Here is a 21,258-nt window from a genome sequence, read left to right on the forward strand (position 1 = left end):
TTTTGTGGGTTATTGGGAAAATTACAGGAGAGGACATGTATGTGATAGTTGTCATAGACAAGAAATAAGGTAAAAATAAATGTTCCTAACATTAAAAATTACTCTGTGATCGGAAATGGGGTTTGTAATTTATCCCCCTCCTTACACAGACCTGCATCCTTAAATACAGTTCTACACTTTTCACCTTGTTTAACACATTTGCTCTTCTTCTGTACTGGTAATGAAATAAGTTAGACTTACAGTCTGGCACTTTCTCTTCAGTGAGCATGGACTTTCCCCTCGCTATTTTCCCTTCCTGGCTACAGTGCTGCATCACTTGTACTCACTGGACTCAACCAGTAACCCTAAAGTGACAGGACAGAGTTTCAGTCTTAAAATAGCCGGTGCATGTTTATTTGGGGAACAGCCCCATAAGGAAGTCCTGGCACATCTTCCTGGACCACGACGATACTAAAATACTGGGATGTGTACGTTAAATATGCATTACACATTACAGACCAAGTCATATGATTTTTAAATTGTTAAAGGAGATGTCAAACAAACGTGGACGACGTCTTTCTGGCTGCTAAGGTTATGCCCACGCTCTCCACCAGATGTCAGGGGATATATATTCCACAGGGATCTAATTTTAGTTCTTAACTGGAACTCAAGGTCAGCCACCTGAATCTGATAGTTCTCGACTTTTGCCCTGTGTACAGCAAGTGAGCAAAAGCAAGACAGGAAGAGGAAGAGCATAAGTGATGGGAGAAGGGAAGGAGGAAGAAAGAGGGAAAGAGAGGGGCAGGGAGGGAGGGAGGGAGGTGAGCAAGGGAAGTTACTATAGCAGTAGTGGGAACTAAGTTAGTAATTCACTGTCAGTTCTGTAAGAGAACTATTCGAAAGCTGTAGTTTTAAATACTAAACAGTTAATATATTACTCTTAGAATACTGAAGCATGCTTTTAATGAAGGTTATAGAAAAGGATCCTGGGGCCAAAGATGACTACTTTTTTATAAAAAGAATCCTAAGCTAAACACATTTTCTAAATGATTACTCGCTCACCTTAATTCATGTTTATTTACATCAGTCTTACATTGATACATTTGAGGGGGTTTTCCTACTTCATATTATGAAAGACAAAGTAATTCTTATTTTTATTTACTAGATCCCGGCTCTGTGAATGTAAAGCTTTGGTACACTCCTAACTTCTATTCCCACCTCCCTTCGTGGATGTGGTCATTTGTCAGAAGCGCAGTTCTACGGCCAGGCCCTGTATCTTTCACAAAGACTGAGAGTTCTGAGTAACAACCAGGAAACTGTTCGGCTCAGACTTGTTCGCTACTGAGCAGCCTGAGGATGGATGACACGCTGTGGCATCAAACACTCACTAACAGACAGGAAAGACAGCTCGGGTGAAAAGGACACTCACAGACCCATCGCTGCCCTTCTGACAGGAGGCTGAAAAGCGTTCGTAAAACATCTCCTCAGGAGTTGGGGATTTAGCTCAATGGTAGAGCGCTTGCCTAGCAAGCGCAAGGCCCTGGGTTCGGTCCCCAGCTCCGAAGAAAAGAAAAAAAGAAAAAAAAAATCTCTTCAAACACAAAACCAGTTGTTGCTTTTCTCTTACTATTCAAGTGTCTTAGTTTTCAAAAAAAAAAAATTCTTTTCTCCACAGTGTATATGTGAAACTTTAGTCTTGAAGAAAATTTAAGTATTTTAGTTAATATTGGCAGTTAGAGAAGAAATATCTTCATTTTCCAAATGAGAAAAAAGGTTTTAAGAGAAATGTTAAGTGAGAAATAGACATCTATTTTGGGTTGGTGAGCAGTAAAAGAACATGACAAATAATTTATCATATTAGAGATTTAACATCTGTGAAGTGAGTAAGTGCTAAGTATCTTTTAACACACAGCGACTTAAGCTATGTACTAACTGTAACGCTGAATGAAGAGCAGGTGGCACTAAGAGGAAACCCCGCGGGAGGTGTGTTATTAGGCAGGAGGAAAGTGTCTGAGTTCTGGACGGAGGACGGAAGAACGGAGTACCATCAACAGGCCAGAGAGGACCGTGGAGAACTGAGAGAGCCAGATGAAATGCGCCTGCTACTGGAGGCAGACAGTAGCCACGCAGTCAGCGTGGAGGTGGCTGCTGGGTACCTCAGAGGGTCACCGTATGGGAGGATACACAGGTCCTCACTATCATATACTGTGCTGTCTCTGAGGATGATCAGGAAAGGCAAGAGGAACTGAAGCCTTGCTCTGGCCCCAGACCTGTCTGTCACACAAGTTCCTCATTCCAAGTCCCCTTGCCTCCATCCAGCCCCTCGTGGAAAGCATGCTGTCTGATGCCTCTCCATGCTTGGTCATCAGCTCAGTGTCTAGGTTCTCTCTAAACTGTGCAGCAAATCCCCAAATCTGGACATCTAAGTCAGAAAACAGGGAGATGTGTAAGCCATCACTTATGCTCGAGATTTCCAGCCAGATCTGGTGTAACACATGGGCTATGGAACCAGATGGCTTAGGTCTCACTAGCTTACACAGTATTTTCTCTATGTGCCTTTGTTTCCTCTTCTGTAAAACAAAAAGGCCATAGTCTACACCTTCGAGCTTTGCTGTGAGGGTTAACTGTGCACACAAACGCATGGGACTTAAAGACTACTAGGCATATAGCATTCTGTATCTATGAACACTTCTTTTTATACCAAATGTTTTCAAATATAGTTCACACAAAGTCCATTCCATTAAAGTACACAACCGATTTGTCTTTAGAGTACATATTCACACTTGTGCAGCCATCATCTCTAATTTTAGAATATTTTCATCACTCACATCAGAAACTCAATACTCATTAGCAGTAAATCCTGATTCTTCTTTTTCCCTAGTCCCAGGTCCCTGGCAACCACTAATCTATTTTCTGTCACCAAGGATCTGTTATCCAAGACGTTTCATGCTAACAGAAATCATACAACAACTGTCTGGCCTTTTGTGCCTGGTTTCCTTCACTTAGCATGCTTTCAAAGTCCATCCACCATTAGCACACATCAGTTACTTTATATTAGCACACATCAGTTACTTTATTTCTTTAACTGAATAATAGTCTATTGCAGGAATGGAATATAACATATTTTGTTCATCATCTACATGCTGATAGATACTGGGTTGTTTCTACTTTTTTATTATTATGCAGCAAACCTGTGTGTGTGTGTGTGTGTGTGTGTGTGTGTGTGTACATCGACTATGTGCATGGACTATGTCCACATTTCTCTCTGTAACACACTCTCAACACCTGGAGGTACAGTTGGTGTGTCAGACAATCACTCAGTGGCTGTGCCACTTCCCACAAGTAGTGTGTGAATGAATGCCCGGGTATTTCCACACTCCTGTCAATATTTGCTATTATCTCATGCTCTAGTCTAGTAGAGGTGAACTGATTTGTATATGGCACTTTTGATTACCTTTATTTGATAACTAATGATGTCCATTTTTATTTTGGAAACCTAGATCTTCAGTTTACTGTTCATTTTAAATTCAGTTGTCTTCGGAGTAAGAGCCCTGGGGCTGGAGCAATGGCTCAGTAGTTAAGAGCACCTGAGTTTGGTTCCTGGCGTCTACACATTTCCAACCATCTATACTCTAGTTTCCAAGGCTCTGATTCCCCCTTCTGACCTCCATAGGCACCAAACATGCATGTGGCATACATGCACACAAGAAGACAAAACACTCATACACGTAAAAGAAACTTAAAGCTTCAAAAACATCTTAGGGAGTATTTTATATATTTTAAGTGCAACTTTTACCATATATATGATTTTCAAATATTTTCTCTAATTTTGCAAATTACCTTTTTTTTTTCTTTTAAAGCACAAATGTTAACTCCAACAATATCCAGTTTGTCTGTTTCTTCTTTTGTTTATGTTTTTGGTACCATCTGAGAGAATGGTGACTTATGTTTTCCCCAGTCTTTACCTCGTGGACTCAGATCTCTGATCCATTTGCCTTTGAGCAGAGTGTGGAGTAAGGTAAGGACCAACCACGTCATTTATACGTGATTTGTTAACAGTCATAGTCATAGTCACTCACATGCTAGCTCCCAGTCTTGAACACCAATGTTCTAGCCATCTTCAAACTATTGAGTCTGCCTCCACCGCCCTTTGAGACATGCAGTTCAGGATGGACCCAAACTTCTGAAGTAGCCACGGCTGGCCTTGAGCCCCTATCCTCCTGCCTTGACCTCCCATATACCAGGATTACAAGACACCCCACCTTACCCAGCTGGCTCCATTTTCATTTTTCTCCTCCATGATTCTTTAAGCTATTCTGTGTCTGTTTTAATTTCAGAACTGGCCTGTCAATTTCTAACAAGAAGCCACCTCTAATTCTAGAAGCGACTATACTGAATTAGTGGATGGTAGGACAAATACTAATATTCTAGCAGTAGTTTTCTATTCCATAAACATGGGCTTTTTTTTCATTTATTTAAATCTTCTTTAATCACTCTCCGTGAAGCCTTACAGTCATTACCATCTGGCTTATGTACTTAGGTTGTTACTTTACGGCAGTGTTCTCAACCTGTTTGGGTCTAGACCCCTTAGAGGTCAGATGTCCCTTTTACTGGGGTCACTTAAGACCATCGGAAAACACAGATATTTACATTTTGGTTCATAACAGTACCAAAATTACAGTTAAGAAGTAGCAATGAAAATAATTTTATGGTTGGGGTCACCACAGCATGAGACACCATGTTAAAGGGTCAGAGCACTGGAAGGTTGAGAACCTACCACTGTTTTAAGGCTTACTACATGTGTCTTATTGGATCTGCTCCAGATTGATACTAATTTTCTGGAAGGTATAGAAATATTCCTATAAAGTGCTCTTCTTTTTATAATACTGTTCTATACATTATATCTGCAAGTGATAAAACTCAACAATAACTGCAGTCACTACCTTCTGTCGTCTGTACAGATGCTGGTAAAGGAGAGTAAACACGTGACTGGCCTTATTCTACTGGCCTTATTAATTATCACTGGTGGGTCTTTTGACTTGTTCTTGTGGACTCCAGCTACCATCTGGAGTCACTCCAGTACAATATTGCTTTGTTCCCAGTCACCTTCGTGTGAGCCTGGCAAAAACATTGTATTTATATATACTATTTGCTCACCATAACATTACAGAATTCTGTTTTACACAGATGCTTTTAAAAATCACTAAAGGGGAGCACATGATGGTCCAGCTGGTAAAAGCACTTGGAAAATAAGTCTGTCAATTTGAATCAGATCCCAAGAGCCCATGGTGGAAGCAGAGAACTGACTATTAACAGCTAAAGGAGAAAATCCTGAAGCAGTCAGAGAAGTAAAGTGAGAAATGCAAACACGGGTTTCTCCTGAGGAGACAACCAACCCCTCAGCTCATAGCCCAGTGTTCTTGACGATGCCTGTTTACTGGAGAGCTCTGCACATGGTCCGCCAATTCCACTTTTCTTAACTGAATTCTAGAATTTTTTCAGTAAATATTTTCTTTATTATATATTCTTGGGGGTAAAAAAGTGTTTATTTTAAAAAATAATTTTGATAGGTTTCATTGGATGCTGGTTTATAGAGTTCAATGCCTATCATGGCTGCAAAATGAACTTACAGCATAATTAGATGAGAAAATATGCCTCCCCCAACTCCACACTCCCACTACTCTTACCATACAAGGCAGGTACCCTAAAAAGTAACATAAAGATGTCCCAGGAAGATGACTCAATAAGTAAGTAAAAGCACTTGATGGCACTGCACAACAGAAGTTCCTAACATGTGCAGAGTGAAGCTGCCACTGCAGGATCGGGCTAGAGAGAGAGACCCCCATCTCAGGTCTGACCACGCATGTCACACGTGGGCACACACACGTGCACGGGCACACACAGTAATTGTTTTTAGAGATCACACAATGACCTTAAATTAGAAAAGCTTTTCTGTCCTTTCTCCCTAGATTTATCCCTTCAATTAGATTATCAGGCAAACATCTACAGTGAAAGGTACAGTCTGGTATAAAACACAAAGTTTGATTTGCCCTACTGCTAGGCATTCATTCCACCTAACAGTTAAGATCTGCCTAGAATCCTGCTAGACAGGAGTTTGAAAAATAAAAGCCTGAGGTGTGCACTTGGTAGTGTGTGTACATGTGTGAAGGATATTAAAAATATTCAAAGTCATCACACATCATTTAAAGGCACACAAGACCTTGGATATGCTAGAAAGCAATCTACAGCTAGGCTGTGAGAGAGGGAGGGGGAGAGGGAAAGACACAGGAAGCAAGGCTGAGAGCCTTGGCTATGAGAAAACGTGCTACCACCGCTGCCCCAGCCTGACAGACTATCTTTGAGGAAGACTGGTTTCAGAGTGAGCACTGTATTTGTACCATGTGTTTCCTTAGGTAAAGGCATGGAATAAACTCTGAATCAAATTTACAAGCCATGCTAAGTTTTTTTAAAAAATAAATAAATAAAATTAAGAGTTTGACAATCTCAGCTGACCAGAGTAAGAGCAAAGACTCTCAGAACGAGCACCCGTGCCTTGAGCGGTGCTACCTACAAGTGGATTCGAAGCCCAGGACTAACAAGTCTGCCTCGGCACATTTTCCTTGGAGGAAAGTTATATGCCCTTGGCACTCGCTGTCCACAGTCCACAGCGACAGCCACCAGCACCTCTGTAGCTGTGACTGAGGATGCTCCAAACCACGTGCCAGAGGCCAACAGCCAAGCCAGGAATCTATGCCCAGCACAGGTCCAGTACACAGGACCAGAGGAAACGTGTGGACTACAGATGATCTAGTGTGCTGGGCAGAACCAAGTCTAAAGGGAAAACATAGAAACGGACAGATCTGGAATAACAACGGACTTTCGTATCCAGATACAGTCATCATTTACTGCACTACATAAGCTGGCATCGTAAGCAATACTACTCTAGTGAGGTAATCAAGAAAATTCAATTTCAGAAAAAAACAATTAAAACCCAGAAAGCACTGCTTTATGTTTATGGCCCAACCACACTGTTCTAAAATACAATTGTATTATGCTGTGTTATTAAATAGTTATGGTCTTAAATCAGTTCAATCTATCACAATCCGAAAGTTTAAAAGGAAAAGCCAACTCCACAGCAGTAAGAGTCAAGCAGCAGCATCCGGTGACTTCCTTGTTGCAACGCTTGGTGTAGTTTTTATCAGGGTGCAAGCTGTGATCGATCACTCCTCAAATATACTTTTGTATACTGCTTTCTCAGTGAGCACTGTGAGCTATACTTTGCAATTGTAATGTATCACTAAAAGAATGTAAAATACAAAACCACACATTCTGGCTTCCACGTAACTGCCAAGTTCCTTACCCTCCTCCTGACAGGCATCTGTGTAGGCGCCTATGCAGTGTCTCATGCGCTGCTGGGAGCTAAGACTCCACAGTAAGAAAGCCCGACTCCTTGTCCCCGTGAAGAGCTCACGATTTCGACTCAGCAACTGGCCTAGCGCTTAAGGGACAGGAGCCTAAAGTTATGAAACAGGGAAACATGCTTGTAGTTTAGGTGTGTGAATGCTTGCTCCTCTGAGGAAAATGATGCTGTGCACGGTTATCTCAGATGCCTGAGCTTTTCCACAGGTGACAATGCTTCATTCTTAGTCACAGGTCACGGAAGGTCAAACGTTTCACTCCTCTCCGCACTCCCAGGACAGAGGACTGGACCCGGAGCCTCACACATGCTAGGCAAACTGTGTCCCAACCCAATTCCTTTTACAATGTATCTTTTCGACTTGAATTGCAATACTCTTCCCTGCTTTCAGAGGGACTGTGTTACAACCACAGTGAGCGCCTGACTGTCTCCAGGTGTGGGTTTTGGTGATCCAGCACTTGCCTCCTCCACCCACAGATTTGCATGATACATCTGTGTATGTACTGATCGGCAATCCCAGTCCGCCGCTGCAGGGAGGATGGAAAGCAAGCAGGGGCTTCTACCCAAATCTGTGATTCACACGCACCTGTCACAATCTGCATCAGATGCACAAACATCAGAATTGCATCTGACTTTATTCCTTAAGAAAAATACATACACTCACCTTTGCTAGCCAGCTCCCAACTTAAGCCTGACTCTTTTTTTCCCCAAAGATTTACTATTTACTTTATGTATATGGTTACGGTGTTATATCACCAGAAGGGGGCACCAGACCCCATTACAGATGGTTGTGAGCCACCATGTGGTTGCTGGGAATTGAACTCAGGACCTCTGGAAGAGCAGTCAGTGCTCTTAATTGCTGAGCCATCTCTCCAGCCCTAAGCCCGACTCTTTTTTTTTTTTTTTTCCCGGAGCCGGGGACCAAACCCAGGGTCTTGCGCTTGCTAGGCAATCGCTCTACCGTTGAGCTAAATCCCCAAACCCAAGCCCAACTCTTAAGCAGTGTCTCAACAGTGAAGAATAAGAGATAAACTAAGGTATTGGACCATAATTTTAAGTATTTCAAAATATATTTCAAAAGGCAATGAGCTAGAGCTGCAGAGCAGTGGGCACTAAGGAACTAATGAAGAATCCTTTCTGTATGAGGCTTCACCATGTTCCTGCAGAGTGAGCACAGACCTCAGTTTTCTCACTGCACTGAACAGCACTAGAGGGAGAAGCAAATCTCTGTAAAATTCAAAATCAAAGCAGAAATGTCAGGGATCAGATCCAGAGAACATCACTTGTCACCCCATGCAGAGAGGATGCAAAACAAGGTTTATTTTGAAAGGCACTGCCCGTTATTCTAGGTTGTCGTAAAGTTGGGATGGATGGAGATATATATATATATATATATTTATATTTATATTTTCCCATGGGCGGATGTTATGTTTGGTTGATGTTTTCTATCACAGCACTGTACTTCACGAAAGTGAAAGAAGTCCTGATTTCTTTGTTATTGGTACCATGTAGAAAATCTAGAATAGTTCTCAACCTTCTTAATGCTACAACCCCTTAACGCAGCTCCTGTTGTGGTGACCCCAACCACAGTTACCTTCATTACTACTTCATAACTGTGGTTTTGCTACTGTTTTAAGTCATAATACAAATATGTGTGTCTTCTGGGGGTCTTAGTCAATGCCTGTGGCAGGGTCATTTGATCCCCACAGTTGAGAACTACTGCACTAGAAGCACATTCAGAGCAGCACAGGACAGCAATGGATCTTACATTTTCACACTGGGCTCAATGCAAAACCTACTACTCTGTTCCCACAGAACTTCTACAGCTGTGAGCATGGGCTGTCCTGCAGTTTCCCTGTCAGCCTCTGAAAGGCACCCTAGGCATCAAAGTGTCACTAATGGTTTTAACCCTTGGAGACTGAAATGGATTTGTTTGCTGATGTTTTGCATTAATGAAGATTACCTACCTAGGTCCCTAATGACACTTGTTTATAACAGACCTCCCAGGAAGCAGGAACCTACACACACACTGAAATAAACAGCAGTGCAGAAGTTACTCTCTCCAGAGATCTAAAGGTAGCAGAGGGCAATCTCCACACCACAGATCCAAACAACCTCTGCGTCAAAGCAATTAGGAAAAAAGCTCTCTGCACTCAACATGCAAGGATGTCCTCATCATTCTACAGCATGGCTTAACAACTTTACATAGTGTTCACATCATAACAGGCAGCAGAAGCGATCTAGCAACGATTTAAAGTATGTGGGGAAATGTGTACTTATATGTAAATACTATGAGTAGGAGGAACTTTGAGCATCTGGGGAGCTGCATATGTATCAGAGGAAGGTTGCTGGAATCAAATCCACGTAGACAGTAAGTAGGGAGAGTGGTTAGACAATGTCAGGCCTTTCTACCACCTTACAGAAAACACACACTTGGATAACTAATACAGGAAAATTCCCCTCTCCAAAGACATTCAGATGAAGTGAAACATCTGCGTTCAGCTTTTCATGCACAAGGGTATGTGTATGTATGTATGTATTCCAGGGACCCTTCAGTCTCTCTCCTTACAATGTGCCACTGTGCCCAGCATTGTTCTGTGGTTCTATGGACTGAACTCCAGTCCTGATGGTAAGGCAAACACTCTACTGACTGGGTGGTCCCCCGCTCTTAATGATTTATTATGATGAGTAAACGCCTATCCAGGGTTCCGAAGTCTGACTCCTAGTATAGCATGAATGGAACAAATGGAGGAAGGGTTCTCCCAATCAGACACACAGTAGCTGCCTTCCTAGCTCGAATGTCTATCATGAGTCTGTCATTCCACTGCCTGCTTTAATACTTTGTTTTTTTCCAACAGCACATAATAGAATTTTTCTTTTTACAGCCTCTTAGGATTCTATTATGTGCTATTGTTTCTTCCCAATATACCTCAGAGATTGCCTCCAATCTTTTGCTCTTGATGTATGTTTTGATGAAAAAGTGTTCACTTGGGTTCAATCTAAACAAGATCTCGAAAAGGGACACACTTTGGTCAAAGGGCAAAAGGCATCTTAATTTTAATAGCTAACTACCAGTCTGTCCTCCACAGACACTATGCCATTTTAATGTGTGAAGATCACCTAGAGATGCCACCTGCTTGGTGTCTACTCCCTGCCCAGCTTCTGATCCTTAGATAAGGGAGCTCCTAAGGAGTCCAGTTTTAAAGCTATTTGAAAAGCATATTCATTCAATAAATCTCTACTCCAAGAGGTATCTTTTGTCTTAGTGATACTATCCAAATCCAAAAGTCTTCTTTCCACTCCATGGCCCTCATCTAATAGACTTCCTGAGTGTTCATCATGTGCTCAGCACTGCAGACGTGATGAACAGAGACGAACAACTACGTCAGCCAGCGGGAGTGCTACTTTAGCATGGAGAGGACTTAACAGGAAGACTAGAAATAAAGAATGTGTCTGACCTGTCAACACTTCATACATAAAACACAAGGGAAGTAGAAATTACAGGCTGCAGAAGCATGCAGAGAGCAGGTCACTGACACTACTATGTCACGTGTCAGCATAGGAAGTCACGGGAAGATTTTAACACTAAGAATGAGAAGGCCAGACTGTTGCCTTAGATCTATGGACAAGCAACTAGAACCACATGTTCCTACACAGTGAAAGGCGGGCAGCTCAAAACCTAATATAGTGGGGATGCTGTCTTTCACCCGAGCAGCGGGGAGGCAGAGGCAAGTTGATCTCTGAGTTCGAGGCCAGCCTGGTCTACAGAGAGAACAGCACACTTATGCAGTAATCCAGATGAAGGGCTACATTAGGAGAATAAATCTGCAGAGATTAGACACAGAGAGGCAAATGGACAATGTAAGGTTATCAGTCCACTACCAGCATCTAAGACTCTGACACTGCCTACTGACTTAGCCACAGTCTTATCTGATCCTGGAATCTCTGAGGCTGGGATAAAGGTATAGAATCCAGAAAAACAAAAAGGCAGGACCGGTTTATCCTCCTTAACATGATCCTTTAACACACCAAGTAAGGCAGCCATAGGCAATGCCAACAGGCAAACATACATTAAGTAGCCATGCTTCTGACGCACCCTCTCATGTAATGAGAGTAATGCATGCCCTGATGTGTGAGTGTCTTTGTGACAGTGAAGCCAGCTAGTAACCTTGAGAACCGTAACAGCCTGAGTAAGTATAGTGCTGAGAGTACGTGGCTGGGGGCAGCAGCAGGAAAAGCTGCTTTCCCTAGACTCCAAACAGCTTTACATTAGCCTGGCATTTTGCACAACCTGGAATTCTGCCACCCAAAAAGACAATCTTTTAGCAGTAAGACAGTCTAGTGATAGTCCCACTGAGCCCTTCCCCACCTCAGGTAAGCCTAGGGCTCTGTGGGATGAGCAGGAGGGATTGTGGGTAACCCATACTAAACCTCGCACCTCTCCTTCTTCTCAGGAAGCCTGGAAAACTTAACTGAAACCGAAAACTAACCAACAACCTTCAGATGAAAACATGCCCACTGCTTAACTACCCAGGATTCACACACACACACACACACAGACACGCACACGCACACGCACACACACACACCAAACCTTACCTTTCTTTTATCTTCATCTGCTGATTCAAATTTGAAAGTAGCCCTATGCTGAGGAGGGAAAAAGGAAACATCATTATTTTAATATATGAACTTTAAAGATTTTTAAACAAAATATATAAACTGATTTTTAATAAATATTCTTCTCTCGTCTCAATATTCTTATCAAAGTAAGACAGACATATAAGTAAATAAATGTAAAGAAAGCCACATGAAAAGATTATGGCAGAAATACAATGGGAGAAGAGAGAACTAAAGCAGCAACTACCCAGAGGTGGAATGATTAGCACAAGGCACTGGACATGTGCACCGGACTTTGAGGGATAACGAGGAGTTTGCTGTAGGCGTGTGAACCTTTGTGCTGCACTCATGAAGCTGGCAACTCTGGGAGACTGAAGCATGAGACATTTCGGGGAGGACACTGAAAGACTTGGGAATGGAAACACAGATCGGACTGAGGTTCGGGAAGCCTTTCAGTGCGCTAGGACTCTCTTTTTTGCAGCCCATAAGAGATCGTCAGAGAGCTGCAGAGAAAGACAGCCTGTGGAAAGGCACCCTCACTTACTCGCTGTGCCTTCAAGCTGTAAACTGGACTAGGTTCCGCTTATGAAAATGGAGTACTACTTAGCTCAGGGTGACTGTGAGGGTTCTGGCAGTTATGACACTAAATATCTCACTGGCAAGTAGTAAACAGTATGTATTAAGGAGCTGCTGCTGCTGCTGCTGCTGCTGCCGCTGCTAACGATGTTACGGACAAATTAACTGGAGGGAAGAAGGTGCTGTGGCTCCCCTGGAGTGACTGGCCAGAGTGCAGACCTACTCCACTGTGTGTGGAGCGGAGCAGAGGGAATGGCTTGTTTGCATAGGGAGTGGTGGTCACAAACCAGGAGCACAGAATTATGGCTCTCTCAGAGAGAGCATGCGCTCTCTGAATCAATCCCACCTGAGCCCTTCCTGAGGCAAACCAGCGAGCCATTCCTCTGCACTCTCTACTCTCCTGTTTATCTCACCGTCTACACTGACCAGCAGGACTGGCCACCCATCACAAGGAAAGGACATTAAGTGTGAAAGACAGCATCGGCCAGTGGTCCTGTTTTCTAGCTTTGCAGGAACCATTTTCAAACTGAAATGAGCTATAGAAATGTTGGGAGGGAGGTAGCTTTGAGTGCAAGAAACAGTTAAAGGGAAGACAAGAGGTTAAGAGATAAGGTCATCTAAGGAAACCCCAGGGAGGCTACTCAAGCACGGATGCAAACCAACTGGAACGGGTGCTGCACAGAGAAGGCACAGATCTAAAACTTTTCATCTGAAGTGACAACAGGTTACCGAGGACCAGGGAAGACCAGGGTGGAGTATGGACAGCGTGAGAATTTTGTGCAGGAGCTCATAGGCCAGCTCAAGGAAAGCAAGACTGAAAGCAGAAAGCCACATGCACTGGGCATCACAAGCTGGCATAATGCTGCCCAAAGCGGCACCATTTGACACAAACCTTTAAAGGGAGAGGGATTTGGCAACCCAGACGAGAAGCCATGAAAACTTTCACCCCATTTGACCTAGAACTCCCACCACTATTATTGATTTTAATGGAGTCATGCAAAGTGAGAGGAAAAATTACGAACATAAGCATATTCACACGTGTTTTCTAATACAGCAAAAGAGGCAAGCCGAATGTCAAACATGTGTCACAACAGTCTACTGAACACATGCCCATCCGATAAAACGGTATACAGCAACCAAGAGACAGGTGACTCGGTCGGATTATTCTATAATAAAAATCCTTGGAATAAAGGATGCAGGAAGAATAAATGAACAAGGAAGGAGAGGAGAGGAGGACGTAAATCTGAGGGCTTAGGAATTCACAGACCCAAGGTTCACTGAAACTTAATACTAAATGTTCTATGTGGAAGCTCAGCAAAGGCTCCCTGCAAATGAAAATAATTGTACTTAGAAATCAAAACGTCTTAGTCTTGCCACCCTACATAAAATGTCACTTCTTTAAATTATTTGGAATAAATCTGTCTGGTTGCTAAAACTTAGTATTTTTCCTAAAAATATTTTTTGGCATCTATATAAAGAAAGAACAGGAAAAAAGTAATTATTTTTTGGGAAGATAGTAAGTTACAAAAATATCTTGCAAGTATTTCCTATACGGAATTATTCTTTTTAGAATAGTATCAAGCGCTAGTTTTTCACTTTTCTGTTATTTCTTCACTGCAGGTCTGATCATAAAATAATAACAATTTTAAATAATAAATTTAAAAGAACAAAAAGTAACATTTTACAAATAAAGATTTTCAGAAGCCCATCTAACCATCATGAAAGCTTACTTAGAAAATATACTAGCATATGGGCACTAGAAATTACCTCAAAAATCATTTTTCCCTCAGATGCTGGGGTCTATAAGGCTAGCTTCACTTATCCAAGCTAGATCAGACCTAACAGGCTCTCTGCTGCTCCTTCCGACACTTTTTAAATACTTTTAATTTTTTGAGCCAGGGCTTTCTGAATGTCCCAGGCTGGCCTTGAACTTCAATCTTGCTGCCTCACTCCCCTTTTTAAAGCCCAACTGGTAGGAAGAGAACTAGCCTCCTAGGTGTGGACTCATGAGAGCTGTTAGCCAACTAACACCAACTTTTATATACTGCATTTCCAGAACAGGAGAAAGTCAAATATAAATCAAAGAGTAAAGTCATTCTTCACTTCAAAGACTACGGAAGATAGAACCTCTCAGTGACACACCAGACTCGGGACTGCAGGCTTTATCACTAAAAAGGAGCCCCGAAAAAACCCAGGTATCACCGAACCTCAAGCTTGAGCGCAGTCCTACTGCTCACTAAGTGCAACCCTGGTCAGGCAGCACTTCACAATCCATAAGGTTTCCCTTCCTTTAAATGCTATGGCTGGCACTTTGCACATGGTAGGTGTTCATTAAGTGGTTACTCCTGTTGTCTCTGCTCTAGTATCTGACTAAACACTGACTTATTAGGGAATTCAGAGTTAGTTCACTGATGTGTACAGAGACATGTCTTAGACGTCGCAATAGACTGCAGAACACAGGAATATCTCTATGCAAAAGCCTAGGGCACTCCCAAAGTCAAAGCTCAGCCTCATGAAAGAGGAGCACCACACCCTCCTACAGGGTCCAGGGTATTTAAATGCCCCGTTCACATGCAGAGGCTGCGTTCCCACAACTGCTCCCATCAGCTCCCATCAGCCTCACTCTCCCGCACATACTGGCACACAGAGGAAGAGCTCGAGCTGTCCTCCTTCCCTGCATCTAACGCTTGGAGACCTGCTTAAGTGACAGTACCTTAAGGAACTCTTCCCTCTTCACTGACCATAAACTTGCCCTATTTCCAAAATGGAATCCTGCTGAAGATGGCTGTGGGACAGTGACATGCCCAGGTGGCCTCTAGGGCTTGTCACACCATCTCTCAATTTATCAGTCATCGTGAAGACCACAAGTCACTTTCTTTACCCAGTTGACCAGTTTGGTTCTTTCAGCTCAATAGCAGAGCGCAGTTTCATTGTAAGCAAGACCCTGGGTTCAATGTCTAGTGCTACCTCAAATTCCTGTGGCTCAAAAAGCTCACAGTGTGGCCAGACAGTGGCACATGTCTTTAACTCTAGCACTCGGGAGGCAGAGGCAGGCAGATCTCTGAGTTCCAGGCCAGTCTGGTCTACAGAACAAGATCCAACACAGCCAGGGCTACACAGAGGATCTGTTATGAAAACAACAACAAAATCACAATACTACAATGTACCTCAGGGCCATGACAAAGATAACCATGACAAACAACCTTTCTAGTAAACCTGCTGTCAGAACAGACTCTGGAGAGGACCAGGGGCTTGGGTAGTCTAAACTATCCAAGACAGCAAGACATCTGAAAATGAACAGCTCATTCTGCAACTAAAGGATTAGAGTGCTTAGTGCTCAACAGTTACAAACAAGGAAGCATACTGGGCCTAAAAAGAAAACAAAACCCTCCCATGCCCAAAAGCAGAATCAACCAGGGAAAGGAAGCACAGCCATACACAATGTGACCTGGGTCAGGAATCTAAAGACCACATATGCTACATCCTCAGGCTCCTGAGCCTGTATGCAATTGCTTTGTCTTTCTGGACCTTGATCTACTATTTGATGGAAAATGCTTCCATCTCCCTTACAACTTTTACTATAAGGAGATTATATGTGTAAACTCCTAGGAGATTACACAGTACCTGAAGGCACTCAATACAAATTAATAGGTGAATTTAGGAGCGAGAAACGGCCACTCTCATTTCAAAGAACTATTTTCTTATTCTGAAGCAACTTAGCCTTGACAAAGAGACACTTTTTTTTCTTTATAGGATAGAGATTTCTCTCTAGAATAACGAGAGGTAGTGAATGAAGCAAGAAAGCTTGGAAATGAATTTCTGTACAGAGGAATTAGGTATATTCTAGAGTCACATAGGCACTGTCTTCTCTGAATGCACTAGGTGATCTACCACAGTATTGGTACCATTAGAAGGTGCAGAGGTTCAGAAAGAGAGTGAGAAAGATCCCCGAATTTCTTACTGTGTTACACCAATTCAGTGCCACATGCTTTGTTGAAAGCAAACACCCATGGGTTACTTCTTTAGTAGCAGGCCCTGTTCTAGGTATTTTTACATGTAGAACTCATTCAGTCCTGACAAAAGCGTTAGGATACAGATGCTGCTTTTTTCCTCAGTTGACAGAGGAATATAAAGCAAAGTTAAGCAGCCCGGACTTGTCCACACACACTGTAAACTGAGAATCGGCACTCGGGGGGTCTGGCTCCAGAGCCTGGACTCCGACCACAACATCCCATGGAGGATCCTGACTCTTAGCTCCTCATAACTTAACAGGGGACACTTCACAGGCATGCTGTGCTTAGTGCTTGCCACTCAATTTCAATTCATCTAACCTACACAATAAATAAAAACAATGGTGTTTTAATCCCTCCTTTACAGACAGGGCAAGCTTAAAATAACATGAAGCTGTTAACAGCAGAGCTGAGATTAGGACCAAGGTTTATCTGATCCAGATCCCATCTTCTTTCTGCTACACTCACAATGGCCAGTTTATTAGATAAAAGGTAACATACAGAACCTCCTCTGTAAACAATGGACTGATCTCTCCACATTGCTCATTCCGCTTCTGCTTGACTCCTTAGCGCCCGCAACCACTTCTTACTCTAAACACGTTTCAAATCCATTTTTCCAGGTAAGAAAACTGAAGGGCATGCTATCCATCTACTTTTGGGGGTTTCAGACCCCAAACACCATTAAGTCTGGACAGTTTACTTCTATTCTTCCTGCCTGGTCACAGATACATAGATCCCCTTCCTATTCACCTCACTCACTTCTCCCTTTGAGGGGCAGCGCTGCACTGCAACGTGAAACTCAGCACCCTTGTGCTCCAATCAGCCTACTGCCCTGTCCCTACTATAACCAACAGTAAACACGAGTGCTTTCTCTAACACAGTAACTGCTCCCGTTCACGACAAGTCACAACATCTCAGGCTTGGCTTGGCCAGAAAAAAGAGTGTCTAGGAATCCTCTGAAGCCTTTCAAGACACTGCCCCTACAACAGAAGAAGATCCTAACAACTTTGAAAGCATTTCCAATATGAAAAGGGGAAGCCAAGCTCTGACAGGACGTAACCACGAGTGATAAGCCAACCTGAAGGGACATCAGGGAGAGGAAGGGATGAATTGGAGGAAACAAATAAAAAGGGACCTGGTTAGTTCAGCTACAACATAGTGAATAGAGGACTCGGATTCCAGGGTAGGTTTTCCCTCCTCTCTGCCCTGTAGAAAAGAGTTTCTATTATTGCTAACTAGCTGGCATACAGTAAGTGCTAAATAAACATTAATGGTTAATAAAAGTTAATTCAACACAACAGCCAATTATTATAATTCTTTTTGAAAATTAGCTTGTAGCTCCCCTGTATCTTTTCTGGAAAGCAATAATCAAGGTAAAATAATATAACATATGCAGTACGTATACCTACACATTAAATAAGATTCTACTAAATCAGGCAGATAAGCTCAACACTAAAGCATACCAGGTGAAGGGGCTAAGACGTGACGAGAATACGGCCATGTATCCTAAGAAAGCAGCACAGCAAAAAAGGCACTAGACTTCGAGGTAGACAGCCAGACTCAGCTCAGCCCCCCTTTTCATTGGCTATGTGAATTTGGGAATACCTTGTCATCCTAAGTTTTACTACCTGTGAAATGAGGAACATCCTCCCTACTATACTCACTGCTTGCTGGGGAGACTAAGTAGGAATGAACGTTCTCTTACACAAGAAGAATGTCTCTTCTGGGGGTATTTCCCACTAAGCGCAGAAACGGCATAGTGGCAGTTCACTGCCTGAAAATATATGAGAGTGGAAGAGTGGGCACAGAAGGTAAGATCCTGAACATGGGCATAAAACCATGTTTCTTTCAGAGAGGGCTGATAAGTAGGAAGGGGGAAAAGGAAGGATAAGGTATTAATTATATATAGGGTTTAACTTGGTGATGGGTGGGTCTTCAGACTCATCAGTATTCTCAAAGAAGTCTAGTCCCCCCCAAACAGCCTACAGGTGTTAGGTACACTACTTATTAAAGCGAACACGTGAAATTGCTGGAAGGGAAAGAGAGGAAGGTCTCATGGTTCTTGGAGAGAGAGGTTCTCCAGAGATGGAAGTGGTATTAATGACAAGATACCATTTCTCTGTGGTGAAAGAACACTGACTAGATAGTTTGAAAACCTAGGTGGGAAGACTTGGGCTCCCAGGAATGACCTTGGGCTAGTTATTTAGTCCATCTGGAGTCTCCATTGCAAAACATAGATAATACCTCCCAGGATTGCTTGTCAAGATTAAATGAGATAATGACTAGAAAAGCTGTTAATGCGATACAAATAACAGGTATTATTAGGAGTTGGATTTTCCACCCACTTGCAACCTATGTCCATGACCTTGGGGCGTGATTTCAGTTCTTTCCACCTCGGTTTCCTCATCTACAAAATGGGAAGGATGATACCATCTATCCTATAAGCACTCTGAGGATCAAAGACATCAACGCCTGGTAAACCGTACAACGGTACAGGTACATAAAGACCTACCGTTGTGGCTGAGATGTTTTATGCGTGTCAAGGGCCGTGTTTATGCGGAGAAGCATGTATTTTTACACTATACAGATGAGAAAGCTTCGCATGCATTTTATGCATCCAGGAGTGGGGCACTAGGCAGACGCGCATCTACGGATTCTGGGGGTGTGACTTGCACGCTTAGGAAGAAGATTACAAGTCAGGCTGCTGGGCCATGAATCGGAGTGGGCATTATAGTGGTGGCAGTGGGTAGATGTAGGATGAACGGGTGGGAAAGGCTGGGGGCACGAACACGCATGCCCAAGCCGGAAACGTTTTCGGGGGAGAGCAATGCGCATCCCCGGAATGAAGGGGGTGGGGAAGATGCGAAGTGCAAGCCCCGAAGGCCGCCCGGGGGCGAGACAGCGAACGCCCGGGGCCAGAGCTCTTTACCTTGTCGCTGTAATCTCTCAGGACCCGCTCGATAGCCCCCGCCTCGCCGGCCCGGACGATGTAGAGGGCGCGCTCTTCATCCATGGCCGCAGGTGCGGGGGAGCCGCAGCCGCTGTGCGCGCCCCAGCCGCTGCCTCCCAGGTAAACGCCTCGCGCCCCCGCTACCTCGCTCCTTCCCAGCTTCCTTCCTTCCCTCCTTCCCTCCCTCCCTCCAGTCTCCAACCCGCCAGCCTCCGCCCGGGCAGGCCCTACGTCACCGCCCCTCAACTTTCACCCCGCGACGTCACCGCTCCCCCAGCAACGGGCGCCTAGAGGCCTCCCCCGACAAGGCCTAAGGCTTAGTGGAGGCCTGACGAGCCACCAGAGACTGAGTCAGGCCCAGGCCGTGCCTACTCCCCTCGGTCTACCAGCCTTGGAGAAGAGTTCGGCTTCGCAGCGGGCTTTCACGAGCAGACCTGTCTCTCCTAATACTCTATGAATCATTCCCCTTTAGCGGACGAGAACTGGCTGGCTGCTCCCCGCCCATCTGCGAGCCTACCGCTACTAAACTACAATTCCCGACGTGCAACGGGGTCATCCCACGCTGTCATCGGAGTTATTAGGGAACCGAACAGCATGCCGGAATTGGTAGTCAACCAGTGCGAAAGATTTTTTTTCCTCTTTCCAAAAGGCATGCTGGAAAATGTAGTTCCCAGAGGCCGGAAACCAAGTCCTGCGACCGCCCGAGGAATAAAGGCAGAGGGGACCCCTTCGTTGAGTGGAGGTCTAAATTGGGTTTTTAGCTGGTTTTTTTTTCTTTCTTTTTTTTTTTTTTTCTTCATTTTTCCTTTTGCTGACCTGCACCAGACGTGGCTGGTTGGACTTACTGACGCTGGCGAAACGGCCGGCCCTTGGTAGTGGCTGTCAAGCGCCAGGTCGAGTTCCCTCTATGCTCAGTTAGCGGTTTCCGTCTCTGGAATGCTAACCCTCTTCACCCGGTTGCAGTCCTGTTATGCACTAGGCTGCAGCAACACGGGAAATTGAACACTGTTCTTTGTGGAACCCTAAGGAACCACAACAGATAAAGAAATTTGGCAATGTGTGTGTGGTATATATTATATTATAATTTAGTTCTAGTTTCCAGATGAATACATCGAAACTCAGAACTAATCAGAGGCACGCCTGGGATTTGAACCCAGGGAAATTAGCTCTGCACTCAGTAATTGAGAAAGTTGAGATTTGAATCCAGGTTGTTCCCAGCCTCCCTCCAACCACCCGTAAATATCACACAACTGGAGTAGCAATGGAGTCAGTGGTGATGAAAGCGCATATTCTCCAAGTGTTAGTTCTGTGCCGGCCACTTACGCTTCATCTGGGTTCGTTCAATTTCTCAAAAAATCAAATATTTGAGAATTCGTGCATTGCTGGGCACAAATAACAGTGTGGCTGCAGTGGTTCCCACAGCAAGTCTCAACCTCACTAAGGGGTCTGTTCTTGTGAACATCGCCATGAACGGCCCCGCTGTCCTTGTTTTAAAATGAGCAGTCGTGAAAAATTAAAATGCATAGTTTTTAAATTAAGTTTAGACTTGGAGCCTGTTCTGCACTCCCAGACTCTTTCGTAGAGAATAGAGAGATTCTCCAAGAAATTTCCAAGTGTTTTACCCTCAAGTAATCATCGCCATTGCCTTCCCTGTGGGCCTCTTAAGCTTTGCTGAAGAGGAAGGAGAGAGGGGCAAGTGTTTACCCATC

General features: G+C 43.8%; 1 protein-coding gene across 4 annotated transcripts in view; it reads right to left on the bottom strand.

The window, feature by feature from the left end:
* Ric8b (RIC8 guanine nucleotide exchange factor B) overlaps positions 1 to 20,071 on the bottom strand; it is a 94,468-nt gene extending 74,397 nt beyond the window's left edge. For 3 of the 4 annotated variants that reach the window (XM_032910385.1, XM_032910393.1, XM_032910401.1), the window contains exons 1-2: positions 19,529 to 20,071; positions 11,996 to 12,043 (exon numbers count right to left, since the gene is read on the bottom strand). In XM_032910385.1, coding sequence (XP_032766276.1) covers positions 11,996 to 12,043; positions 19,529 to 19,612 — 132 coding nt within the window. In that variant the 5' untranslated portion in view covers positions 19,613 to 20,071. The remainder of the gene's footprint in view (positions 1 to 11,995; positions 12,044 to 19,528) is intronic. The other variant, XM_032910408.1, reaches the window with a different exon arrangement.
* Positions 20,072 to 21,258: the final 1,187 nt, after the last annotated feature.

The sequence above is a fragment of the Rattus rattus genome, chromosome 1 (genome assembly GCF_011064425.1).
Source record: "Rattus rattus isolate New Zealand chromosome 1, Rrattus_CSIRO_v1, whole genome shotgun sequence".
Lineage (NCBI taxonomy): Eukaryota > Metazoa > Chordata > Mammalia > Rodentia > Muridae > Rattus > Rattus rattus.